The 26,663-nt window shown below is 45.2% G+C and overlaps 1 protein-coding gene across 2 annotated transcripts in view; it reads left to right on the top strand.

Moving 5' to 3' along the window:
* Positions 1-26,663, top strand: part of LOC138948827 (FK506-binding protein 15-like) — a 51,516-nt gene continuing 24,853 nt past the window's right edge. Inside the window, exons 1-16 of one of the 2 annotated variants that reach the window (XM_070320456.1) lie at positions 1-131; positions 1,126-1,223; positions 1,984-2,062; positions 2,625-2,694; positions 3,850-3,924; positions 4,839-4,937; positions 6,423-6,575; positions 8,232-8,300; positions 9,255-9,398; positions 9,826-9,963; positions 10,550-10,663; positions 10,987-11,194; positions 17,727-17,833; positions 18,363-18,429; positions 20,018-20,121; positions 20,615-20,713. In XM_070320456.1, coding sequence (XP_070176557.1) covers positions 82-131; positions 1,126-1,223; positions 1,984-2,062; positions 2,625-2,694; positions 3,850-3,924; positions 4,839-4,937; positions 6,423-6,575; positions 8,232-8,300; positions 9,255-9,398; positions 9,826-9,963; positions 10,550-10,663; positions 10,987-11,194; positions 17,727-17,833; positions 18,363-18,429; positions 20,018-20,121; positions 20,615-20,713 — 1,674 coding nt within the window. In that variant the 5' untranslated portion in view covers positions 1-81. Of the gene's footprint in view, positions 132-1,125; positions 1,224-1,983; positions 2,063-2,624; positions 2,695-3,849; positions 3,925-4,838; positions 4,938-6,422; positions 6,576-8,231; positions 8,301-9,254; positions 9,399-9,825; positions 9,964-10,549; positions 10,664-10,986; positions 11,195-17,726; positions 17,834-18,362; positions 18,430-19,945; positions 20,122-20,614; positions 20,714-26,663 lie in introns of both variants that reach the window. The other variant, XM_070320455.1, reaches the window with a different exon arrangement.

Raw genomic sequence — 26,663 nt, 5'->3', positions numbered from 1 at the left:
CGCTACTCATATGATCGGTGTGAGACGGGCCCTGTTTGAAGTTGTGCCAAAGCCTGTGGACAAGTTTAGCGAAGTTTGGGAATGTTTTTCACGTCTGAAGATGACGAACAGGACTTTCTCTCGCCTGGGGGGTAGGTTTCATGCGAACGCTGTGGAGAAAATACAAAATCATAACACACTGTGACTGTTGCAGAGTTCGATGTGTGTGCAGAGGGGGCGGGGAAGTAAAATTACTTAAAAAATAACGTTAGTGTTGTTTGTGCTGACCAAGAACTTGACACGCTGTGCAAATGCCTGTTTCATTAAAAGAAAGCTCTGTTATTACTTTATTTTCTGGTGTGAACATAAACCCTTGAATCACATTTTCAGCTTTAAACTTGTGTACCCCAGTGGCCATTAGCATAAGGATTTTGTTTTTGTTTTTTGTTGTGGTTAGGAATCTGACAGAAAGATGGTTAAGAAACAGTCACTGTTATTACGATAGACTTGCAACAATTTACACTAAATTGCTCCATAACCGTGATGATGAATTCTATTGATCAAATTGATGTGAAGTACTACCTGTCCTGGCGACCACCTCGATCTTGATAACGACTGCCTGCCCATTACGACCGCCCCCAGCAAAACCCAGTGTTGTTCTTTCCAATGTGATTCACCTATCCCCCCATAATAACTATCTTTAAGGACCACTTTTGATTGGTTGTTTGGATGGTCGAAATACCACGTGTACATTGTTATAGACAGATTCAACAATAAAAAGCTATACTCTTCTCAATCAAAGTCGCAATTCTAAGCTCTAATACTTTTTTGACACTATCAGTAACTCTTGTATCCAGCAGATGAAGCCAGAACGCTTTTGGAATATTGAATGCAGTATTTATCAAATCTAAATGTGTTAAACCTAGCTGTTTGCAGGAGAAGGTAAAGAAGTTTTAGAAGAGCCAAGCTGATGTTGTGAATGCATACATGAATGAATCCAAATCCGGTTCTTCAGGGTATATATGGTAAAAGACAGAAAACTGTGTAACTTTCTCCCTTTTCTGTTATAGAATTGGCTCCGTTCCTGTTTAAATTTGCTTCTTTGTAATGAAATTCACATAATTTGATTTTCTTTCACTCGTGCAGGTCCAAGCTGGCATCTGTGTTTGGCATGGACAAGGCTGCCAGTAAAGGCGGTAATGAGTCTCTGACCTACACCGCTCCCAAACAGCCAAAGAAGAAAGGTGCAGTGCTTGAATGTTTGTTAGTAAAACAATGTAAACGTAGTGTACCCCTTCTGGTATTTAACACACCTTGCATTTGTGTGTGTTTTTGTGTGTGTACATTCCCAGATGGTTGTGATTTGTATGTGTACATGTGTATGTCTGTGTCTGAATACAGTGGATCCTCCCTTTTAAGACCCCCACCTTTTTAAGACCTTGTTTTCTCAGACTTTCTCAGTTTGTGTTCATAACCTCTGTTAAATTACCCCCATTCTAATAAGACTCCGTCTTTTTTAAAACCTGATTTTCTCTGATTTTTGGAGGTCTTAAAAGGGGAGGTTCCACTGTACATCTGCTAGTGTGTGCATAAGACAAATGATGAAGACCAGCAGAAGCACGGTTACCACTTACTACACTTGTTGAATTCATTGAAAAACTGTACTTTAGTTATTATATTAACCAGCTAGCAAGGTCAGTTTGTGTTTTGATTCTGACAATCTTCAGGCACAGGAGTGATTGAAATTCTGTGGAATTATTAACCAGACGACAGTGTTGGTGTTTTGACGCTAAAAATCTACGTAGGACTCAGGAGTGATTGATAACAACCATGATGTTAACCAACAAACAGTTTTGGTGCTTTTAAGCTGACTGGTGCATGAGGATCTACAGGTTCATTTTCTATTGCTAAATGAGCTTGTTAACTGTCAGAAGCAAACGCACTAATGGCGTCATGCATATCGATGTGGTTGTTTACAAACACTGTCTACTCCTTACTTTGCAGAGAGTGGGGGAGCAGGAGGGGAAGGAGGAGCTGCTGCCACCAGCGTCAACGTAGCCACTGTCGTTCATGCCTACAAACTGTACGTTTTGGCTAATTTATTTGTTTACTTTGTGTTTTCTGTTTCCTTGTTAGATTGATCCGTCGGTTGGTTGCAGGTTGGTTCATCTGTTTGCACACTGGATTTTTTTTTTTTTTTTACATTTATTTTTTTTCATTTTTTTTCATTTTCATACTTTATTGTCCCATCGCTGGGAAATTCGGGTCGCTTCCTCCCAGTGGAAAGCTAGCAGCAACGGAGTCGCGCTACCCAGGTGTCTGCGTGTTTAGGTGTATTCAGAATGACCAAGGTCTTTTACGTGCCATTGTGGTGACACGGGGGTGGGACATGGCTTCCGTCTCTGGGTCTGCACATAAAGTTGACCCGTGTCCGTCCCGGCCCGGATTCGAACCTGCGACCTTCCGATCACAAGTCCAATGCTCTACCGACTGAGCTACCGGGCCCCCGGTATCAAATGAATCATCTTACATTTTTTGTTGTTGTGTGTTCTTGTGCACTCAAACTTTGGAAGTGAAAAAAATTCGTTCAGGGTCAATGTCTACCAAGTTGTTGAAAATGTATGTGCGTTCATTTCTGTTTTCAGAGTGGATGGCCAGTATGCCAGCCAGGGCAAAGTGGGAGCGGCCATTCTTGCCAGTCATGCTGCGCACGAGGTAAAGAAATTATGTATGCATAAGGCCACCCACCCTCAACATTATTTGTTTCAGGCATGGTACTCTTCCGCCGATCGGCGGAAATCCGCCGAAAACGAAAATCAAAAAAAAAAATAAAAATAAAAATAAAAAAAAAATAAAAAAATCTGCTTATTGACTTGAGATTATTATTTTTTCTTACTCAAGCCTTGTTATCTTTCACTTATATCCCTCTCAGCTTAAAGGAGAGGGCACTAAACACATTTGAATCAGTAAAAAGTCGTCAGCTTGAGGGGGCGTTGCCCCCTGACCCCCACAAGGGGCGCTGCCCCTTGACCCCGCCAGGGGGCCTGAGCGGCCCCCTGGACCCCCGGCTTTATTTCAGCTGAAATTGCCATTCCTTCAGTACCATGCCTGTGTTTAGAATATTTGTTTTCAGTGACAAGTCTCACCCCACCCCCCAAACCCACCCACCCCAAAAAAGGGTAAGTAGGTAGGTATTTTTGTCTCTGTGTGTTGTTGTTTTTTTAAGTGTTTTTTTTTATAATTCTGATTTGGCTAAAAAAAATCGGGGGCCTGATGGCCTTCCATACTCTGCTCACATATATTCCCCCTCAATGCTTTAAATAAAAAGTAAATGCTTCCATACGTATAAGTCAGATGTACAGCTGGTAGCTAGCGGGGTGAGGAAGAGACTGGGTGTTATGGGTGTTACTTGACTTACATCACAATGGATCTCCAAAAGTCCTCATGGGATGGGATATTAATTGAGGCAAGCAGACAGAGGCAATGTTCCTTGTTTTTATAAGGACAGTAAACTTTTGAGTCTTTAAAGGGGAAGAAAGGGATGGGAGAAAGAGTCTTTATATTGCTAGTTTTCACATGATCACTAATGGAATCATCAACATTCTTTATAGCTGAGGATTTTATGTAAAGTTTTGCATCAGTGGAAAGAAAACTTGTGCATGCGTGATATCCATGACTCTTTTCCTTTAAATTCTTTCTTCTCTCTTTCTGTTTGTCTTTCTCTCTTCCTTCTTTCTTTCCTTCTTTCTTTCTTTCTCTCTTTTCTTAGGTTGATTGGTTGGTTGTTGATTTTGTTTGTCTCTTCAGCTTTTCTATCAGTCTCATTTTGTATCATACAGCCATTGTATAGCAAGCACTTTTCTTTTTCAGTACCGCGTACTGCTGTATGTCAGCAAACAGCAGCAGCTCACCAACGCCAAGATAACTACTGCCTTTGCCTTAAATGTGAGTTATCACCACTTTGTCTTTGGTACTGAAACAGCTGTTGAGATCGAGGGCTGAATTCACAATTATAGGGAACATGGAGGTAGAATCACATGAAGGTTTAAGTTTAAGATTTATCGTGTACATTTCACCTGACAGAAAGAATTTTCAAGACAAGAAGCCTAGCTGGTTTGTTTACACCTGCACATGAACATGTAAATGCATTCCACCTTTTTTAATGTGGCTTAATTTACGATACATCCGTAATGGGACAACTTAACATCTGTACAGTGACATCAAGCAAAAGTTTGTATCATTTTGAAGCAATAGTTTGGAAGTTTGTTCAGGTACATTAATTTCTTGAGTTACAGATGATTTTTTTTCTTTGTTGTTGGGTCTTACAGTTTTCAGTTGTGGTTTTTTTTGGTCAAACCATTACTTTCTACGTTTGCATACAATGTGCAGACCTGTTTACTCATACGATTTCGCAGTATTTTGTACGCCAAGTTTCCAAGAATACGATAAATACGCTGGTTGATAAGAAAGTACGACGATTACAAAAATAATTTTTTGTTTTTATTTCGTGCGTCTCTAAACTGAATGTGGGTTGTGTACGTGATTGGCCATGGATACAATCCGGTTTGCTTCGGTTAGCGCTTACGATTGGTCTATATTTTCCCTGGATTATACGTGATCCGATGAATTGCACTGCTAACAGTTTTACGTCGGTCACATATGATTAACAAGCACCTCTACCTGGTAAGAAAATACACTCAATATTTTGAAAATACACTATAGTCTCTGTGGAAAATACACCAACTGTTCCAGTTAGGTAAACAGGTCTGTATGTGTGTGGTTGAATGACAAGGCCCTTCTGTCTCCTTTATTCTGTTCCTGGCTTTGCAACATGTTTTTTCTTTTCTTCTCTGAACAAGGTACAAGCGAACAACTACGCCAATTTCTACGATGACGCTCGTGTTAACTGGTCCTTCATGTTCACAAGCAGCCAGGATGCAGAGAAGTTTCTAAAGGAGGTGAGATATAAAAGAATTAATAATTGCAAGACTGATAATTGCGTCAGTGTTTGTTTAATAGTTGTAGTGTTGGGGACAAAATGTATAGATCCACAGTCGAACCTGTCAACAACGACCACCGGCATTTGTATTGACAGGGTGTTACTACAGTGGAACCCCCCCCCCCCCCCCCTTTTAAGACCCCCCCCTCCCAAGTTAAGACTTCCTCCACTTTAAGACCCTCCTTTCTCAGATGTTCTCTTCATAACCTCTGTACATTTACCTTCTTTTTAAGACTCCCGTCATTTTAAGACCTGATTTTTTTCAGATTTTTGAAGGTCCTAAAAGGGGGGCGGGTTCCACTGTATAGAAAAGTGAATGATGTATTCGCCATCAATCTCAATGAATCTCAAAATATTCACGCTTCTTTGGCATACACTTTGGCATATGACATCGCTTCCGCAGGGCTAATTCAGGAGTTAGCCCTAGTTTTACTGTAAATTGACAGACTACAGGTTAGAGAGTCTAGTCAGGCTCGTAGAGAATGTTTCAAATGAGAATGACACACCCCTCCATTTGCAACACCTTTTTCCCACGCACCATCAGTCAATGGAACCAACTCCCAACATGGCTCTCCACAGCTCCTTCACTGGAGTGTTTCCAAGCCAACCTTGGTGGGAGTGCCAGGTTCATCCTCCTCGAACACAGATTTCCACAGAACTGTGTATATAGTTTTAAACTTTTACTGAGCCTGGGCCACCCGCAGACCCAATTTAACCAGCTCTACTCAAAACTCCACTCGCTGAAATTGAAACGTCAAAAATGACCCAGTTCATTGTTTGTTTGTTTGTTTGTTTGTTTGCTTAACGCCCAGCCGACCACGAAGGGCCATATCAGGGCGGTGCTGCTGTGACATTTAACGTGCGCCACACACAAGACAGAAGTCGCAGCACAGGCTTCGTGTCTCACCCAGTCACATCATTCTGACACCGGACCAACCAGTCCTAGCACTAACCCCATAATGCCAGACGCCAGGCGGAGCAGCCACTAGATTGCCAATTTGAAAGTCTTAGGTATGACCCGGCCGGGGTTCGAACCCACGACCTTCCGATCACGGGGCGGACGCCTTACCACTAGGCCAACCGTGCCGGTTCCCAGTTCATGATTTGGAAGAAGAATAAAAGAGACAGACAGCCGGACAGAGAACGCGCGAGAAAGAAAGAAAGAACGCGCGAGAAAGAATATGACGTCATACTTCATGATGACAATCTAATACACTGTCCATCACGTGCCGTCATTCCGTACTTTCATTTTACCATCCTGAAGAAGACAGTTTGTCACTGCCGAAATATTGATAAAGAAAGACCTAACCTGGTTACTGCTGTGTCCTTGTTCCAGGTGGGGCTATGCTAGGCATTATGTATGGGCGGCCAGCCGACTCTAATTTGACAAACAGAAGTAAGAGAGTCCAGAAATGAGTGATGTGAAATCTATGATGTGTTCCAGGTGGGGCTATGCAAGGCGTTATGCACGGGCGGCCAGCCCACTGCTCTGGTTCAGCAGGACCTCCAGCTGGGGGAGGGGGGACAACTGGAGACGGGGGACAGTGTGGAGGCCAAATACACGGGCTGGTTGCTTAGCAACAACAGCTTCGGCCAGGTACGTATGTCAACGCTGAATGTGAAGACAAAAATGTGTAATATTTGAGGAAATAATTACGCAATCTAGATGGATTCTGCGATAAATCATATCATTTAGATTGGTAATTACTCAGGAACAAGTTTTGACTGAAAACAGCTAAGCATCTACATCCGTTTGACTATTTTGTAAAGTTTAACGTTAGGTATATATAATTGTCAAAACAAACTTGCATGCAGTGTTACTCATCCATTCATATATGCTTGTTAGGCAGCCTCAAGCCAGAGATGCTTTTGGCCACTGCCATGTAAAGTTGTTTAGGCTGTGTAGATGTTTTCATTTTTGAAGTTTCCTGCGGTTATGCTCACATTTAATGGATGATGATGATGTGTAATATGGAACTGGTTACAGTCATAACATCCAAAGCTGGTGTTGTTTCAAGACTCAGAGGACACAGTTTAGCTGGACTTGGACTTAAAATGTGTACAGTGGAGTCCAGCTATAACGAACCTGGGTATAACGAAATCCCGCTTTTAACGAACTGCCATTGATTTCCCGGCAGACAGCCTTCTATTTCTTACTTGTTACTTTCCGGCTACAACGAACCTTTTGAACTCATTTGCATAACGAACCCCTCTTATAACAAACACGTTTTCAATGCCCCAGAGCCGTTTGGTCTCTAAAAGTCACAAGGCTACAACGAACTGATGTCAATAATTGTCTCCAAAGACAAAAATACACAAACACAAGTGCACACAGCGTGATTCAAAGGCAGGTCCATTGTGATAGCTGGGTGGCCTTGTTTATGAGACATTGACCTTCTTCCCAGGGGTCATTGACCCAGTTTTAGCTATGAGAGGTGGTTCCCCTTTCATATGAGAGAGGAAACGCTTCCTGCACCCAGGTCAGTGACCCTATGGGGAGTTTAACCTATGGGGCGGTCTCTTTGATGTCTTGAGAGGAAACTTGGCCAGGGTAGTACATGCACCAGAACTGGTGGACACCATGAAATCGGAGATTGATCAGAATGTACATGTACATGCTTTTACACGACTTTTTAAATTTTACTTCTAAAATTGTGACAGTAAAGTGAACATTTGAACTATGCCTCTATGGATTATATTATGAAGCTGTTGAAAACATGCAGAGATTGTACTCTCCAAGGAAAGATCGATGGGACGATCATTTGAAGGTGAGTGGGAAAACTTGTCTTAAGGCCATTTAGGGTTGAAAACTCTACAGCGAATTACTGATATAACGAACTAAAATGTATCTCCCTTGAGATTCGTTGTACCCGGACTCCACTGTATTTGTCCAAATGTTCTGGCAACTAAACTTAACTGTTCGGTCAGAAGACATCCTAGAGGTCAAAACTATCCAGTGATAGTGTGGCCAGAGGTCAGAACAATATATCAGATCAAGAAAGTATGCTTCATTGACCGAAGATAGAGATCCGAGAAAAAGATCACGAAGCGTGTGTAAAATTAACTATCATGTGTTGAGTAGAGGTCAAACAGTATACCAGGACGATTGGTTACATAATTTTATGGAAAGTTACAATGGACAGAAATTATGTTCAGTTTAATGCTCTTTAGGTAGGTGAGCCAAACTTTGACATTTTTAGCAGAAATGAATACAAGAGGGAATCTCAGACTCCATGTGATATTTTGTTTTCAGGTTTTTGACACCAACACAAATTCAGACAAACTTTTCCGCTTCAAAGTGGGCAAGGGCAAAGTGATCAAGGTGAGTTTTTTCTTGAATCTTTTTTTGTGTTGCTTTTCATTTGATTCTGATCTATTAATCTTTCAATAAACCAGTCGGTCTGTAATTCGGGTTAGGGTTCGGGTTTTTTTTCTTTTGTTTTGTTGTGTTGTTGATACAAATGAAAAATGTATTCACAAACACTCTTTTGTCAACGATTCCCTTTTTATTCCGAGTGCGAAAGAATATACAGACAAAATTCTTAGATTGTACATGTTGCCTTGTTCTTTTAGTGTAAAGCAAGTTAAGATGGTCTTTAAAGGCACAGTAAGCCTCCCGTAAACCATCACAGATACTGTCAGGCTTTTACACACAGTACAAACACCCTTCCATTTGAACGCTCACCAGATGGGAACATCCTAGGTGCCCTACGTAAAGAGCGAGCAATTTTTAAATAATTAATTTTGCAGATTGTCTCGGACACTTTCCGTGGTGCGTTTTCGCGCTAGATCTAACTTTTAAAATCTAAATAATAAATTGACAGCTTGTTACACAAACATTCTTAAATCATAAAAGAATTCTTTTTTCATCAAGACAAGATCAGTACAATTCGAAGTTTTGAAAGTTTGAAAAAAGGGAAACTGGATCACACGGGTTCACGATGGCTCAGGGGTAAGATAAACCACGCAAAAATAAATTCTTTGAAAATTGCTCGCTCTTTACGGAGGACACCTAAGATGTTCTCAAGCGGTGAGTGTTTAAATGAAAGGGTGTTTGTACTGTGTGTAAAAGCCTGACGGTATATGCGATGGTTTACGGGAGACTTAATGTGCCTTCAAGCCATGCTTGACAATAAGAAAAATCGTCTTTTTGACTTTTTCTGCATTCTTTCATTCTTTCGGTTTTTCTTTCTTCTTTTTTTTTCAAACTTTTTCTTTTCTTTGCACAGTTATGGTGTAAAGTTACTTTGTATATTCAATACCCCTTTTTTGTCAGGGATGGGACCAGGGGATGCTGGGAATGAGGAAGGGAGGTAAGCGGCTACTGGTTATCCCCCCTGCCTTGGCGTATGGGACACAAGGCGTACCAGACCGTGTCCCCGCAAATGCTACGCTCATCTTCGAAGTTGAGGTTGTGAGGGTGAGTTGCAGTCATATCCATGGCGATATCGGTTAGCTGCAGTGATTCTCTGCCTCTCAGTTCTTCCTTTTTCAGTCTTTGTAAATAAAGTTTATTTTAGTGTCTGAGTTTCCATAAAGGTAAAAAAATAATTGCCCCTGTGGAGAGGCAGAACAAGACGCAGCCCACATCCTACAGGATTGAAGAAACCTCCACCAACTGAGGAGCGAGACTTGGCCCAGGCCGACGCCCCTCCAAGAAAAGCTGCCCGGACCCGTGGAGGCTTCAAAGACCACCAGCTTCAATCCGAGTCTAAAAGGCAAATGACAAGAAGAGGAAGACAAAACAATTGCATTCAAACCTGAACGTAATAGAAGCTTATTTTGTAATGAGTGGTAAAAACATGCAGTGTACTCTCTGACATTTTTCCAACTGATATATTTCCCAGGTAAAACTACAAAAAGGGGACGGCACTCCAGCAGCAGTGACTGCCCCTGAACCTGTGCCCGGCGATATGCCGGATGTTGACCCACACGACGACACTGTGAAAGAACGATCCAAGTCCATCACCGAGCAACTGTCTCACGTCAGTGTTTTGAGATTTTTGTCATTGCCCTTCTCCCCCGAAAGCAGTGTATGGATGCCTGAATGGCGGGGTAGAAACAGTCATACACGTAAAAACCCACTCATGCAAAAAACATGAGTGAACGTGGGAGTTTCAGCCCATGAACGAAGAAGAAGAGGAGGAAGAATGGCTCTTTTGATCTGTTAATGTCTGTTGTTGTTGTTGAGCTTACCTGCACTTCCTGATATACGATACAAGCACAGCCTGGTGGAGGCCTTACTAGTCATTTCCTACTGCTGGTATGACAAAGTCACAGAGATAAAGTGTCTTTGTTCTCGAAATACTTTGTTAGTTTTGGGGAGACGTGCAGACGTGCGAGATTATGTATGATGTAGTGTACTTATGAGGTGATGCAAATTCACATAAAGAACTTTAGCACTTGTATAACCGGTTAAAGTCTCTAATAGTTTAAGAGGCATATGAGGATGTTAAGAATCATTTTTGGCTTGCAGCGCAGGATTTTGGTGGGTTTGTGTGTGTGTGTGTGTGTGTGTGTCTGTCTGTGTGTGTGTGTGCATTCATGCGTTTACCATCTTGTACGTTACAGTCGCCTAAGTCTGACAAGGCCAAGCTGATTTCACGCATGGCAAAGATGGGACAGCCTATGTTACCCAAGATGTCTGGAGGTGTTCCCGCACAACCTGACAGTGAAGAGGAACCTGTACGTCATAAGTTCAAGCTTTTGTTGCAAAAATATAAGAACATCAGCCTGAATCATCCATTATTTTGATTCCAGTAGGAAAAAGTGTGTGTGTATGTTTGGGGTGGGGTGAGGGGGATTGGTGTTTGTTTGTTTGTTTGTTTGTTTTACATACTGTGTTGTCACAGATTTCTCTTTATAAAGTTACCTTCATTACAAGACTATACACATCTCTGAAAAGACTGAACGTTTTCGGATTTTTGAAATACAGGAATATCTTAGTTGTTGAACTGCAGATGGACAAATGATGTCAATCCATTCAAGTTGTCTCCCTCACACTGCAGCAATCACCTCAGCCTACCAGTAATAGGCCCCAGCTGCCTTCCAAACCACACCCAGCCCAACCGGTTCAACCGCACCTGGCACAGCCTCAGATGAACGCAATGGGTCAACCCATGCCTCAGATGTACGCTCAGCAGATGGGTCAACCGATGGATCCAAACATGGCTGGCATGCAGATGCCTCAACAGGCTCAGCCGGCATTTTTGCAAAGTGAGTTTGATGGCGAAGTATTATCACAAGACAACAGTCTTGACATGTTGTTATTTGTTTTTCTAGTTGAAATGTCTGTTATGTCCTCTTTTTTGCTCTCGATGTTTTGGTCTCTAGAAAAAAAACGTGTCTGCTTTTTATTTGCGCTTATGTGAGTAGTTAAAACATGAGACATGTGCATATTGTTAGCTGTTTATATTTGTGTGTGTGTGTGTGTATGTTTGTGTGTGTATGTGTGTGTGTATTTGTCATGCATGTGTCTGTGTGCATGTGTGTGTATGCATTGATTTATAAATGTGTGTGTTTGGTTGTGTGTGAGTGTGCATGTGGATTCATTAAATTACATATTCTTACTCCGAGTCACATATTAGCATTGACGCAGTCGAGATGCTAGGTAGACTGAAAAACGCTATCCCGTCTATAGTATAAGGGAAGCAACCCAAGCAAAAAAGTAGCAAGCTTGCTACCCTGGGTTGCCTCCCGTAGCGTGCATCACGCCACAGATCTCGTACCAAATACGAGACACCCTCATTCGACATCTTTCAGCCAGAGAGACAGGTCGTGCTTGATTTCGCTCCTAGGCCGTTTTTGCTGTCTGCTTGACACCTACCGGCCTCGGCTCCCCGTCTGCTCATAGCTGTTTCTAGCGGTGAGATTGTTCCTTTTTGTTGTTGTTTGCATTGCCATTCTGCTGAGAATTTTTCCGTCCGCGGACTTACGAATTTTGCTCAGTAGTTTGTTGCTGTGGCCGCCATTTTGGTCGCCATTTTTCGCTTACACGTGGTGTTTTTTGCTGGTTAGTTTGGGTTCGTGCTAGGGACTTTGAGCGTTTACCAGTAGCATTGGTAGCTGCTTGTAGCTGGTGCGTTAGTGCTAGTTTATTCTGCTGAAGTTTTACGTCCTAGAGACTTGTGTATTTTCAGTAGTTTGTTTTTCTCGTGTGTCAGCATGTCTGATAGTGAGAAAAGCGAGCGGCTAAGGCCGAGGGTAGGGGCAAAGGCCCTGTTAAACCTAAGTCCTCGGCTTCCACCTCTTCTGCTAGGAACCCCACGGTTTACGTTTCTGACCCGAAGACTAACTTCGTTTTTCTGTGCCTATTTAGGCTCTGGAGGAAACTTCGTCTGGCTCGCGGGCGGCGGGTGTGGCCGCTACCACGGCCGTTTCTACCCCTGTACCTGCGCCGGAGGCTGGCGCTCTTGTTGCTAGCCTTTTGTCTTCTTTGATTCCAGAAATTCGGACGCTCGTTCGTACAGAAATGTCACGGACGGACCCTGTTTCCAGCTCTGCCTCCCTCCCGGGGGTGTGCGACCCTCGGTCGTTGGCTTCCTTTGTTCCTGATCACCTGTCCAGCCTGCTGGCTTCTGTGATGGCCCTGGAGTCCGTGCACAGGGAGGCGTTTCTCTTCTTGGCCGGCGCTCGGTGGCTTCCGCTTGCGGGAGTGCACCTGAGCAGGTCCCTTTGGGGATACGGTCGACGCAAGGTATGTGCTCGCAGCAGCCGTCCGCGGCAGCTGCACTTCCGGTTCCCGGAAGTAGTGGTTCACTGGTTGCGGACAGACCATGGTCCCCTCCGGTTCGAGCTGCGCTTTACGTAAGCAGTCGTTCGCGGCAGCTTCCTTCCGGCTCCGGCCGGAAGTGGTGGTTCACTGGTTGCGGACAGACCATGGTCCCCTCCGGTTCGAGCTGCTCTTTACGTAAGCAGTCGTTCGCGGCAGCTTCCTTCCGGCTCCGGCCGGAAGTGGTGGTTCACTGGTTGCGGACAGACCATGGTCCCATCCGGTTCGAGCTGCGCTTTACGTAAGCAGCCGTTCGCGGCAGCTTCGCTTCCGGCTCCGGCCGGAAGTGTTGGTTCACTGGTTTGCGGACAGCCCATGGTCCCTTCCGGTTCGAGCCTTGCCCTGCTACAGCAGCCGTTTCCGGCAGCTGCTCTTCCTGCCTGGGCAGGAAATGTAGGTCAAACGGGTCGTGCACAGTCATCTGTCACTTCCGGTTCCGGCCTAGGGCTTCCGGGTTGTGGCTTGCAGACTCCTCAGCACCAGCTATGGCATAGTTCTGCTGTTGCGTCTGCACTCCCTGCTCCTCCCGGCTTTTCCGGTTCGGTTCCCGCTGCTTCCGTTGTGTCGCCGGTGAATTTCGAATACGGTGGTTCTCCTGGGCATACAGGCTTTTTGCCTCTGTTGGGACAGCAGCAGCCACCCACTTCGGTGGTGGCCGCTAGCTCCTCTCGTCAGCTGCCTTCGGTTGTTGGTGACTCTCATCTTCCTCTTAGTCAGGGGTGCGAGTTTCATCGATGGCCAACAGGATGGGCGTTCGGCTTACGGCCTTCCCTCGCAGCGTCATTTGTCGGGTTCTTTTGGCTATGAGCCGTCCCCTTCAGGTGGCGTTTCGGACTTCGGGTCCGTGTACGAGGAGCAGCTGCCTTCGGCGGCTCTGGCCAGCTTCCGAATTTACGTCAGCAGTCGTTCGCGGCAGCCGCTTCCAGCTCCGGCCGGAAGTAGAGGTTCACTTGCTAGTGCACAGACTACTGTCACGTCTGGTTCGAGCCTTGTCCTATGACAGCGGTCGCCCGCGACAGCTGTTCTTCCGGTTCCGACCGGAAGTGTAGGTTCACTGGTTAGTGCACAGGCTACTGTCACGTCCGGTTCGAGCCTTGCCTTACGTCGGCAGTCGTACGCGACAGCGGCACTTCCGGTTCACGGAAGTAGTGCCTCGTTGGAAGGTGGACAAATAATGATCCCATCCTGCTTGAGCTGCGCTATACGTAAGCAGTCGTCCGCGACAGCTTCTATTCCGGCTCCGGCTGGAAATGTTAGTTCATCGGTGTGTGGGCAGCCCATGGCCCTTTCCGGTTTGAGCTTTGCCCTTTGCACGGCAGCCATTTCCGGCAGCTTCGCTTCCGGCCTTGGCAGGAGGGTAGGTCAAGCGGGTAGTGCACAGGTTACTGTCACTTCCGGTTCTGGCCTACGGCCTACCTTTGGGTTCCGAGCTTCAGCTCGTAGGTGGCTCAGCACCAGCTTTGGCATAGTGCTGCTGTTGCTGCCGCACTTCCGGCTCCTCCCGGATTTTCCGGTTCAGTTCCCGCTGCTTCCGTTTGGTCGCCGGTGAATTTCGAGCAAGGCTTGCCCTATGGGCATACAGGCTTCTTGCCTCTGTTGGGACAGCAGCATCCACACACTCCGGTGGTGGCCGCTAGCTCCTCTCTCCCACTTTCCTTGGTTTTTGATTCCTCTCATCCTCCCCTCAGTTAGGGAATGAGCACAATCGATTGCCAACAGGAAGGACTTCGGTTGGCAAAGAGGAAGCAGCTACTTCTGGTTCGAAGAATCGCCCTTTGTAGCTTTTCACCTTTTTGCCTTTTCGCCGAGCCCCCCTCTTCGACAGGGGGTGGCCTCCGGCGTCAGTTTCGTTGCTGGTTCCTCAGGGTTCAGCTTCGGAGCTGGCATCGGAATGCCTTGCCGCTCCTGCGCAGGCTTCCTCCTTCGTGCCCTTAGCGGACCAGAGGAAGTTGCCTTGGCCAAGGTCGTCTCGTAGCCGCCTGTTGGCCTTTCCCCGTCCGCGTGCACCGTTTCCGGTCACGCCGGAACTTCTTTCGCTTCTTACGAAGCCGTTGAGGAAGGATTCGGTTCTGCCGCTCTATGGGCAGAATCTCCTATTCTCTGAGGAAGGGGGCTGACAACTTTTGGAACTCAGTTCCATTTCCGAGACTCTCCTGCGGGCGCTTTCTCGCGCTCTGGCAGATTCCTTGGCGCCCTTTCCCCTTAGTAAAGGGCAGGACGCGGAGGAAGTGTCTCACTCCTCTCCACACTTACAAGGGTGGACGAGGCACAGATGAGGCTGTCCTCTCTGCACTATTTCCATGCGGTCTCGTGCGGAAGGGACTTGTTTCTTGCCCACTCCTGGTTTTCTGAGGAGTCGACAAGGAACATTCTCAGTTCGTCATCCTTGGTGGACGGTCTCTCTCCGGCAGCCTGGCCTCTCATGCCAGAAGCAGGGGATTGAGACCAACAGAGAACAGCGGTTCCCTTCTTTTGAGCTTCAATTTGAAAGCAGCAAAAGCAGGCCGCTCCTAAGCAGGCTATACCTAAGCGGACTCAGCCTAAGCGGCCTACGTCCTCAGCTCAGGTGAGATTGTTTCTTTCACAGCCGTCATAGGTACGCTGGGTTTTTGAAACAACAGCCGGCCTTAGGGCTTCGGGGTTTTAGCCTCGGCGGGAGCAACAGCCATTTCATCCGTTGGAGTTTGTGGTTGTTGCTTTCCTTGTGCTTGTGGCTTCGGGCTTCGACATTCTTTCTCTTTCCCAGCGTATGGGTGCTGAGAGGTCGATTTCCGTTTAAAGGGGGGTTTCTGCCTTTGGGCTTCCCCGTTTTCTCTTGCCACGAGCTTCTGGACTCGGTCCAGGTTTGTCTTTCGCCGAGTCTGACTTTGTCTTTCTCTAGCGATCAGACGCGTTCTGGTGTTTCGTCCAAACTTAAGGTTCACTTGAGTTGGCCTCGGAAGTAACATTCAGATTTTCCTGAGGGTGCATTGTCTGGGCAATGCATGTTTGAGAAGTCATTCTTGGCTTGTCACTTTTTCTCAGGTTTTTTGGCTACTCCTCCCCTTTTGGGCAGAGGTCTAGCTAATGTCCCAGTTTTCTCGGTGCTGGCCTCTAGGCCAGCATCTTTTTCGGCGGCCGAAACTTTTGGTTTCTTACTGTGCCTGTGTACTTTGAGTACTTTGGTGCGATGGCCGGCCTACGGGCAGCAAGGCTCTCGGCCTTAGCCTGTGTTATAGTCTCCTGCCTGTCGTGTTGCGACTTTGGCAATTGGTTCTTGTGACTGCGGATTTCGTCTCTTCCTCTTCTCCATCATGCTTACATGATGTGAGTTGGGACGATTTCTGCCGGGTTGGGCTTCCGGCCTGGTCACCCCTTCTTCACTTGCAACTATGACTATTACTGAGAACTCTGGTCTCGGGAGGCTGACGGCTGGTTCGCTTCACGGTTTTCCGTCTTTCTTACCAGCTTCGTCCTTTCTGTTTCGGGTTTTTTGATTCATTTTCAATTACCTACAAGCAGTCTGCTCTGCGATCACGCTGGCTTTTGTCATTTTGTTTCCGGTCTCCGGTCACATTAGGATTTGGCCACTGCGGGTCCGCATTTGCGGTGCTTAGGCACTACCTTAGGTCGCTTCGTCCCCTTTTTTACCCCTCTCTCTGCTTGCGCAGGGATGGGCATGGGACGACTGGTGACCGTCTCCCTTGAGTTTTGCTCATTGAGGTGGACCCTGGTACTTGATACTCAGGCGTCTCTCTCTTTCCGGTTTGGAGTTTGGTCACTCTTCCGGAGCTGACTGTTCTCTCAACGGCCTTTGGGCCTCACTCCATCCCAAAGTTTTCTTACTTTGGCATGTTTGCCTTATGGTCTCCGTGAGGGTCGGTCCTTTTCAGGGCTTAGCCGGCAACCTTACGCACGGATCTTTTCCAGGCCATTAGCATTTCCTTCCATTTAAGGGGGGGGGGGGGGGGGCAGCTTGTCCTTCCCTCTACTTGGTCGGGTTTATCCAAGACTGGGGTCCTTTTCCGGACTGTTTTACGGTTCAGAAGATTGGAAGAAGTGCTGGGCACAGCTTACTGGCTCTCTGAGGTTGTCTTTCGCATTTCTTGCCTGAGAGACATCTCGGCTGTCAATCAGGGTGGTTCTCGGTCCGTTTCTGTCCTTTGGCAGTGGGCCAGTTCCTGGCAAGGGTTTAGAGTGAGTCAGTGGTTGCTTTCTCACGGGATCCTTTCCTGACTTTTGGCAGTGGGCCAGTTTCTTGGCAAGGGATTTTCTTGCCCTCCGCCTTGTCATAGCTTATACTATCTTTCCCTCGGCTCGGCCCGAGCTCTTTTCCAGGGCCTGGGCCTCCTCCTTGGCCTTTTTGGCCTATGGGGTTTGGATGATGTCCTGCGCACAGCTTCTGGCGCTAGGATTTTGTCTTATCAGGTTCTGCAGACATTGCTGCCCTCTGTCAGGATGGGTCTCGGCCCATTCCTTCCTTGGCGGCAGCTGGCTTTTGTCTCTCCAGAACTTTAGAGTGAGTTTGAACTTTTTGATCTTACCCACCACCTTGTTGGAGTTATCTGCTAATATGTGACTCGGAGTAAGAATATGTAATTTAATCGAAAATTTTTAATTAAATTTTCATTTGATTAATATACTTACCCGAGTCACATAGGTAATTCCCTCCCACCTTCCCCGCTTTTAGTTTCTTTGTATTCTAGAAGTCGAATGAGGGTGTCTCGTATTTGGTACGAGATCTGTGGCGTGATGCACGCTACGGGAGGCAACCCAGGGTAGCAAGCTTGCTACTTTTTTGCTTGGGTTGCTTCCCTTATACTATAGACGGGATAGCGTTTTTCAGTCTACCTAGCATCTCGACTGCGTCAATGCTAATATGTGACTCGGGTAAGTATATTAATCAAATGAAAATTTAATTAAAAATTTTCGATTTATGTGTGTGTGTGTGGGTGTGTGTATGCCATTATGCCTTTACAAACATTCATGTGCTTTCAGATTTACCAGGTGCTCAGCAGTTGTCGGTGTACCAGCCACAACCCACGCTGCTACAACAACAACAGCAGGCCATGCTCGCCATGCAGCAACAACAACAACAACAACAGGTGAAGAAACTGTTACATCTTAAAAGGGAGGAAGTCTTAAAATGGTGGATAGGGGTAGGGAGGGGGGTCTTAAAAGCGAAGTTCCAATGTAGTATGTTTGGTTTGAGTTTCTAGTAAACATAGCAGATCAGTCGCTCTTCCTGAAATCCCACGTTCACTTTGCAAAGAGGTCACAAAGCGGACGCTTAGGTTATACAAGAGATAGGAACAATGAGTTGATACATGATTTTAAGTCGAAAATTTCAATAATAAATTTTCATTTGATTAATATACTTAACCAAATCACATATAAGCATTGACACAGTTTGAGATGCTATACCGACTTTTCAGACCTATAGCATCTCGAACTGTGTCAATGCTTATATGTGATTCGGAGTAAGAATATGTAATTTAATGCAATTTTGGTTATCTTGTCCACATCTAATGCATGGTTTTTCTGGTTTTTATACATCAGTTGGTTGGCTGGCGGTTTGATAATTTCTTTGGTTGGTGGGTGTACCCAGTGGATGAATCAATATATCTGTTCCAGATGGGTGGTTTTCCTATGGCAACGTCACAGGCACCTGGCTATGCACCACAACCCACACCACTCTCAGGTATCATAGTGTGTGTGTGTGTGTGTGTGTGTGTGTGTGTGTGTGTGTGTGTGTGTGTGTGTGTGTGTGTGTGTGTGTGTGTGTGTCACTGTTAGTATGTTCGTTAAACTTTATTCTTCAGAAATCACAGTATCAAGATAAAAAATGTCACAATTAAAAAAAACCCAAAAAAAACCCAAGAGGTGTTAATTTATGAAACATGTAATCAATGACATTGCTGAAAATTTGCAGTGCTTCGACCTTTTGGTCTTTTCAGTAAAGAAACAGAGACTTTAGAAAAAGAAAATGAAGACTTATGAGATAATTGTTCAGTCTGAAAAGATTACAGCAGCAAATGATGAAACAACGTCCAAATTACAGATATTATCGTTCAAGATATATATTTGTTGTGAATTTTGAGGAATAGCTCAGATAGAAGGATGTAAAGTATTTTGGTGACAGACTGTAACACTAAAAGTGGACATTTTAGGCGTTGAAGTTGCAACTACCTTTGCTAATTAATGCAGCATACATGTGCGCCTATTTTGGTACTTGTATGTTTACTGGAGCTTTTGGTACCTTCTTTGTCTGCTGATTTGAGGTTGTTTTGGTAGTATGTATTAGATTTGACAGCAAACAAGACTCATGTTGGAAAAGTGTGCTGTAAAAAGATTGTTTTCTCTTATCAACTTTAGTGATAATAATAGCTCCAGTGGCGTTTGTATGTTTCATTGTTTGTATGCTTCATTGTTTGTATGCTTCATTGTTTGTATGTTTCATTGTTTGTATGTTTCATTGTTTGTATGTTTCATTGTTTGTATGTTTCATTGTTTGTATGCTTCATTGTTTGTATGTTTCATTGTTTGTATGTTTCATTGTTTGTATGTTTCATTGTTTGTATGTTTCATCGTTTGTATGTTTCATTGTTTGTATGTTTCATTGTTTGTATGTTTCATTGTTTGTATGTTTCATTGTTTGTATGTTTCATTGTTTGTATGTTTCATTGTTTGTATGTTTCATTGTTTGTATGCTTCATTGTTTGTATGTTTCATTGTTTGTATGAATGTCTGCTGTAGCAGTGAGCTTAGTTAGAAAATTCATCAATTACTATAAGTTTTGGTGTCGATGGCAACCTATTGATTCAGATGTTGTTGTTTCTTTCTTTCTCATCTTTACCTTGCTTTTACATGTCCTTGCTTTTGTGACTGCACTTTATTTATTTATTTTTGTACCTGTATTCGTGTCTCAACATTCTATCCCTTTATCCTTGTAACTATTTTTCTCTGTCCCTCACATGTCTGTTCTCTTCAAACACATAACATTAACCCAAAACTTTTCTGGTTTAACCCAACCTCATTTCAAATTTGTGTTTTATTTGTTTGTTTGTTTGTTTGTGAAACTATGACCTCGACCACACTGTGCTATCAAACTTGCCTGTGTGTATACTTGACCCTGGCTGCATTGCACTGAAACCGACTTGACCTTGCAAACTTGACCTCAACCTTGACACACGACCTTGACCTGAACACGACCATAGCGACCCACACCCTAGCAAGCCATTCCCTAACAACTAGCTCAGCTGGCCTGGTGCCCGGTTCCTCCTCCACAGACGCTATGGCGCCGCTGTTGCTATCGGAAACCAGACAGCAGAACACGGAGATGAGAATGGCCGTCAGCAAGATGTCCGACAAGGTGGAAAGGATTCTGGAAAAGGTCAGTGAATGGTGGAAATTATGTTTCTCTTTGTGTTTGTCTGTTTGTGTGTGTCTGTTTGTGTGTTTTAAACTGATGCTCCTTTTTGATTTTGTTGTTGTTGTTTGTTTTTGTGTGTTTTTACAGTGTTCTTTTTTTGGGGGAGGGGGGGTAGGGGGGAGGTGTTGATGTAAGTATGTGTGTATAGCTTGAAGCATGGCAACTTGAAAGGTCTTTTAAAATTAGTTTCAAAAGAATACTTTCAAGACATGTTAGTTTATTGTGTCTGTGTGTGTGTGTGTATGGGGGGGGGGGGGTGAGGAGTATCAAGGGTGAGGAAGAGAATGATGTCAAACATTGCTTTAGCGGCATTTAATTTTTTTATTGCTTTTTTAAAATTCTATGACAGGTTAATGTTTGCCAATGAAAAATTGAAAAGCTTTATTGTTTATTGTGGATTACCTGTTAATTTTTTTTTTCTCTCAACTTTTGTCTTTTGTTGTTTTATAACCAGGTGGAGAATTTCAACAGCACGGGTGGTCAGCAGCAAGCCTTACCTGCCCCTACCATGGAGACCAGCATACTACTGCACAACATCTCTCGTATTGTTCAGGTAAGCACAGACAACACCACACATTTTGTCCAGGTAAAACATAACATCACACTTACTGTCGGATAAACGAGACATCACAGAATTGTTCAGGTAAGCACCACACGACACATTTTGTCCAGATAAAACAAAAAATAACGCTTATTGTTGGATAAACACAGCATCACAGTATTGTTCAGGTAAGCACCACACGACACATTTTGTCCAGATAAAACAAAAAATAACGCTTATTGTTGGATAAACACAGCATCACAGTATTGTTCAGGTAAGCACAACACCACACATTTTGTCCAGGTAAAACAAAACATCACACTTATTGTCAAATAAACATGAAATTACTGTTTCGTCTAGGTAAAACAAAATATCACGCTTATTGTCAGATAAATACGACATTACAGTATTTTTTTGTTAAACATCGCACTTACTGCATGGATGCATGTGTCTATATATCCCTGAAGCTGGAATTCTGCTAATGTGATAGCTAGGTGTTCCAGCAAGCATTTTATCACTGAAAGAAAAGAAAGGACTGAACCAGGGAAGAGTAATGATCATCCGATGGTTCAGTGGTTTTAAAACATGTCATGCAGAGTTTGTTTTTACTGCACCTGGTTCTATTAGGTACTCCCATCACTCATAGTGCTCAGATAAACAGAATATGATGCACATTGTTGTTTTTACCGCACATGGTTCTATTAGGTACTCCCATCACTCATAGTGCTCAGATAAACAGAATATGATGCACATTGTTGTTTTTACCGCACATGGTTCTGTTAGGTACTCCCATCACTCATAGTGCTCAGATAAACAGAATATGATGCATATTGTTTTTTCGTAAATGTGAACGTCAGGTGTGTTGTTCAGGTAAACACCATCGGCAACCTTTCTTGTGCCTTGCTCTGTAATAGCTTATGCATTAGTGAAGAGTGTGATCTCTCATCTCAGCTAAAATCAGCTCTGCTGTGTACAGATCAGGTAGAACGCTCACCGACTTGTTTAGCTGGAGACCATGTGACAACAAGTTAAATTGGCACATTCCTGTATACAGTAGAACCCTTTTTTATGACCTCCCACAATCTGCAAAAATCAGGCCTTTTCTTTCTTTATTTGGTGTTTTACGTCGTTTTCAACCACGAAGGTTATATCGCGACGGGGAAAGGGGGGAGATGGGATAGAGCCACTTGTCAATTGTTTCTTGTTCACAAAAGCACGAATCAAAAATTTGCTCCAGGGGCTTGCAATGTAGTACATTAAATTACATATCTTACCCAACTCACATATAGCAATTAACCCTAGTTCAGTGCTGGTAACGCTGTACGCGTCCCCTTGGTAACAAGGAAGGCGCCTCTAAAAAAAGAGTGACATGAGACCCGTAAGGGTGTCTAAGCCAGCCCGGAAACGAGACTGCCTTCCGTATGCGCGCGCATACACCGCCATATGCAATTCATTCCAAAGCTCAGCGCCAGTGAGACTGGTCGCATTTGATGTACGCTCCGGCTGTTTCAGCCGTTTTGACTTAGTCTTTTGACTTTGTTGTTCCTCTTGGTATCTTCTTGCATCTGGACTTCTCTACTACTGTTGAGGTGAGGTCGTTCTTGTTTATTCTTGATTTTGGCAGCGTTGTTGGCCGCTTTTTGGACTTGCAAAATTTTTTCAAAATTTTTTCGTGAGTCTTTGTTGTGTCATGGCCGACAATGCCAAGAAGAGGTGTACGCCTAAAAGGTAGCTGCTGCGCCCACTTCTTCTAAAGAATCTTCTAGGAAGACTAAACAATCCGTTTCTGGTGAAGATACTCTTGCAAAAAAAAATCTTTTGATGTGTTTGTTGATTTGCCCGCTAAGCCGGTAGACAAGACGGCGGCCATTTTGTCGGCTAAGCCGGTTGACAAGACCGCTCACGTGAATAAACCTGCTAAGGGGGATTCTCCCCCTGTGGTGCCGGGGTTGGCATCCGCTGATGTTGCTGCTTTGTTGTTATCTCTTAGTTCGCAGGTGTCTACTTTAGCGGCCGAGATTACTTCGACGAGAGCGGAGCTTCGTTCTCTTCCCTCGGGTGTGGCTGGCGTCTCTTCGCTTGCCAGCGTTCGCTCGTCTCCTGCCACTACAGTCACGAGAGCGGAGGTGCATGCCTCTCAGGATGAGGAGATTGTGCCGTGTCCGCTTTTGGGTTCGCATTCCGGCGTTCCGTCTCGTACACAAGGTATGTCTGCTGAGTTAGTAACCGGGTTCTCCGGCCAAAACTCGGCACGTGGTCAGGAGCGAGTAGCCTCAGGCGCATGGCGGCCGGGCGAAAGTTCTTATCTCTCGGCTGACTCAACCCGCTTTGGCGGCCTTTCAGTGGGGAGTAAGAGCCCTGGTACACGTAAGGAAGTTCCACTGCACTCTGCTCAGTCTGGGGACGGGGGCGAGTGTGTGTGGCTTCCGACCCCGCCCTCTGGGCGGGGGGTAGACAGTAAAGCTGGTTCTCTGCTAGACAATGGTGTCAGTACGGGAGTCAGCTTTCGGATTGCATGGTAGTGCAAGACGACTGGTTTACTGTGTGCAAAGCTAGGTGGTGCTTGGATCGACCAGGAGTGTCTTTCTGGGTGTCACCTTCCTGATTGCGATTGCGAGCATGAAGGAGAGGTTAACGAGGGTGCGTCCACGGTGGTGGACGACTCCCAGCTTACTTGCCGTTCAAGTTGTCCAGCGCAGTGACGTGGGCAGCGGAAAACGGCATTTAGGCACTGTGTGCGAAACTAGGTGGTGCTTGGATCGACCAGGAGTGTCTTTCTGTGTGTCACCTTCCTGATTGCGATTGCGAGCATGAAGGAGAGGTTAACGAGGGTGCGTCCACGGTGGTGGACGACTCCCAGCTTACTTGCCGTTCAAGTTGTCCAGCGCAGTGACGTGGGCAGCGGAAAACGGCATTTAGGTATTGTGGAAGTTGGTGATTCTGGGATCGACCGCGAACGGCTTGGCCGGGAGCGTCTTTCCGGGGGTCACCTTCCTGATTGCGATTGCGAGCATGAAGGAAAGGATAACGAGTGCGTCCACGGGGATGGACGACACCCAGCTTAACTTGCCGTTCAAGTTGTCCAGCGCAGTGACGTGGGCGGCGGAAAACGGCATTTAAGTTTTGACCGGAAGGGGTGGTTGAGAACAAAGGGGTAACTTACTCCACCTCTATCTGGTTCCGACTTCTGGAAGTTCGGAGGAACAGGATGTTCTCTTCAGCTTCCTGGATTTGTTGTCCATTGCCCTGGAGTTGGCAATTGGCCGCGTGTAGCCGGGTTCTCCGGTGAAAGTGGTGTACGTTCGCAGGAGGAATGTAGCACGCATTTTCGTGGCTGGGCAACGTAAGCTTCCGCCCTGGGGGCAGGAGGTTGTTGGTCTGAGTGATTCTTGGATTGACCATGCAAGTCTCTCTGGGGGTCACCTTCCTAACTTTGTAACCAAGTAGGAAGGAGAGGATTGTGAGGGTGTGTCCACGGTGGTGGATGACACCCTGCTTAACTTGCCGTTCAAGTTGTCCAGCGCAGTGGCCTGGTCAGTGGAAAACGGCATTTAGGTTTTGACAGGAACGGGGGGCAGGTAGCGAACGGTAGGGCTGGTTCTTTGTAGGACAGTTAAGTCAAACAGGGAGTCAGCTTCCGGATTGCACGGTTGTGCTTGACGGCTGTTCAGATGAAGGTGCTTACGCATTACTGAAGAGCCCTGATTTTAGGTTCCGTTTCATGTTAGCAAGTGCAGTGGTGCTCGCAGCTGAAATGGTTTGAGGACAACGGGATCGTCCGGTGTGTTTTTATGCTACCTGTGGGTTCTGATGTTTACTAATCCACGGCCGGTTTCGCTTCCGCTTTTGTGGCTGTGGCTTCCGGTACAGGATGGGATAGCCTTCTACCGTTAACACTGGGGTGTTGGTAGTCGGCACCTTTCAGCCTTTGGCTGTCGGTTCCGTCGCTGCGGTTCCTTTGCTGTTGTTCAGGCTGTGTCCACTTTCTTTTCCAGTTTTCCCGCTGGAAGGAGACGGGTGGATGGAGTTTTGGTCATGGAGTTCCGGTGTTGAATTTTTCAAAACTTTTCCGATTTTTGGCAAGTATTGCCTTATCGGGATTGGTGACTGGTTCTCATCATTTCGATGATTGTTATGATGCTTTTGAACGAGGGGAGGCTTATACTTCAGCTGTGTCGCTGTTCGCGGCATTTTGAAGTTGATTTGAGCCTTCTGAGGAGAATCTTTGAGTGTTAAGTTCTTAGATCCTCTGGCGGGGTCTTTTTGTACTTGTGGAGTTTTCACAAGCGAGTCTTCTTTGTCACCACTACCTGTGTAGACAACGTTCGACTTTATACCTGCGGCGGTGTTGCTTTAGCTTGTGTCTTACGCTTAAGAGCGTGTCACTCGCGGAGCGCTTTCTGTAGGCTTCGGTTAACTCCAAACTTAAGAACTTAGGTTCTCTGTTTTTGTTCTACGGAACCGCCCTCGGGTTTGGCTAAAATCCATCTGGATTTTGATAGCTAGGAGAAAGTGTCTGTAAGATCAAGATCTCCTAGCTCGGGGAGTTTGTGGCTTCGGGTTTTTATGATGGGCTCGTTTGAACAAAACGCGCTTTAACTCTCGCCTGGGTGGTTACGTTCTAACTGGATATCTTTGTGGTCTGACAGGACGCAGATTCAAAGGAGTTAACTTTGCCGGTTTTTTACCTGAGGGTAAGCCTCTGCCTTTAAAGTTTTGTTCTTTTGGCTAGGCTTTAATCTCTTTCTTGTTTGAAAGGTCTCTTTTTGAGACCCCTTCTATGCACGCGGGCTTTTATCTATCAAAGAGATGCTCACGGTAAAAGGGAAGCGCAAGGCAGGCCTTGGCTGTTGTTTGTTTCCAAACGAAAAGCTTCAGGCTGGCTGTTATCTACTTTAGCTTTTGGCTCTATACCCTCGCTTTCACAGGGTCTTTCTCTTAGATCGTTTTGGCAACCTGTTGGTCGCACAGTACGGGTCTTTGCTATCTTGGTTCCAGACCTCTTAAGGCTGGCAAGAAGGCGTCTTTGCTTTCTCACATTCCAGTTACACGGATGTCTTCTGTAAGGATATCCTTGGGATACTTAGGGGCTTCCGCCTCAACTCTGGATTTGGTTCAGAGTCTTTATAGGGGTTTTGGCGTGTTTGTTCGCTTGTCACTTAGACTGGCTTGGTACGAAGCGCTTATTTCTTACGGAATGAACTCCTCTTCTCTACGTGTAATGCAGGTGGCGATCCACCTATTCTGGGTTTCCGTTTTTCTTTCATGTCTTATTTTTAAGACTTTATGTAATTTCTGTCACTTTGGTACGGCTTGGTGCAGCGTTGCTTTAACCCGTTTCAAGGCTAGCCTGGCGGATCTACACGGAAAACGGCCAAGCTTACTCTAGTAGCTTCTGTGAGAAGTGGGAGTAAGCATACTTTCTGGCTATTTTGAATATGGACATCTTTTTCAAGAAAGACTGATCTATGGCTTTTGGGTTGCTTCGAAATTTTCTGGCATTCAAGCAAAAATGGAAAACAAGCTTCGAGTTGCATTTTCAATTCATGAAGTAAGGGTGTGGCTCCTTTAGAGTCACGTTTAGTCAATTAAAACTTTTCGGGTTTCGAAGTTTTTTCCGACTTGCACGGATCTTGTTAGATCATTGAATCAAAGGTTACTTGCCTTATCTTTCATCTCCATCGTGATTCAACCTAGGCTTTTATGCGGAAAACGGGGAAAACCAGCTTCCAATTGTATTTTCAATTCAGGAAGCAAGATTTTGGCTCCTTTAGAGTCAGGTTTGGCTCTTTTAATATTTCGATTTTCGAAAAATTTTCTGACGTTCACGGACCTTGTTAGATCGTTGAATTAAAGGCCATTTGCCTTATCTTTCGTCTCCGTCTTGATTTAACCTTGAACGGTTGGAAATGACGTTAAACACTGTATTAGGGTGGGTACAGGTCTATCTACTCTGGTAGGG

Source organism: Littorina saxatilis, linkage group LG15 (assembly GCF_037325665.1).
Source record: "Littorina saxatilis isolate snail1 linkage group LG15, US_GU_Lsax_2.0, whole genome shotgun sequence".
Classification (NCBI taxonomy): Eukaryota; Metazoa; Mollusca; class Gastropoda; order Littorinimorpha; family Littorinidae; genus Littorina; species Littorina saxatilis.
The sequence above is the reverse complement of the archived record's forward strand: the minus strand, read 5'-3'. Positions and strand labels throughout refer to the sequence as shown.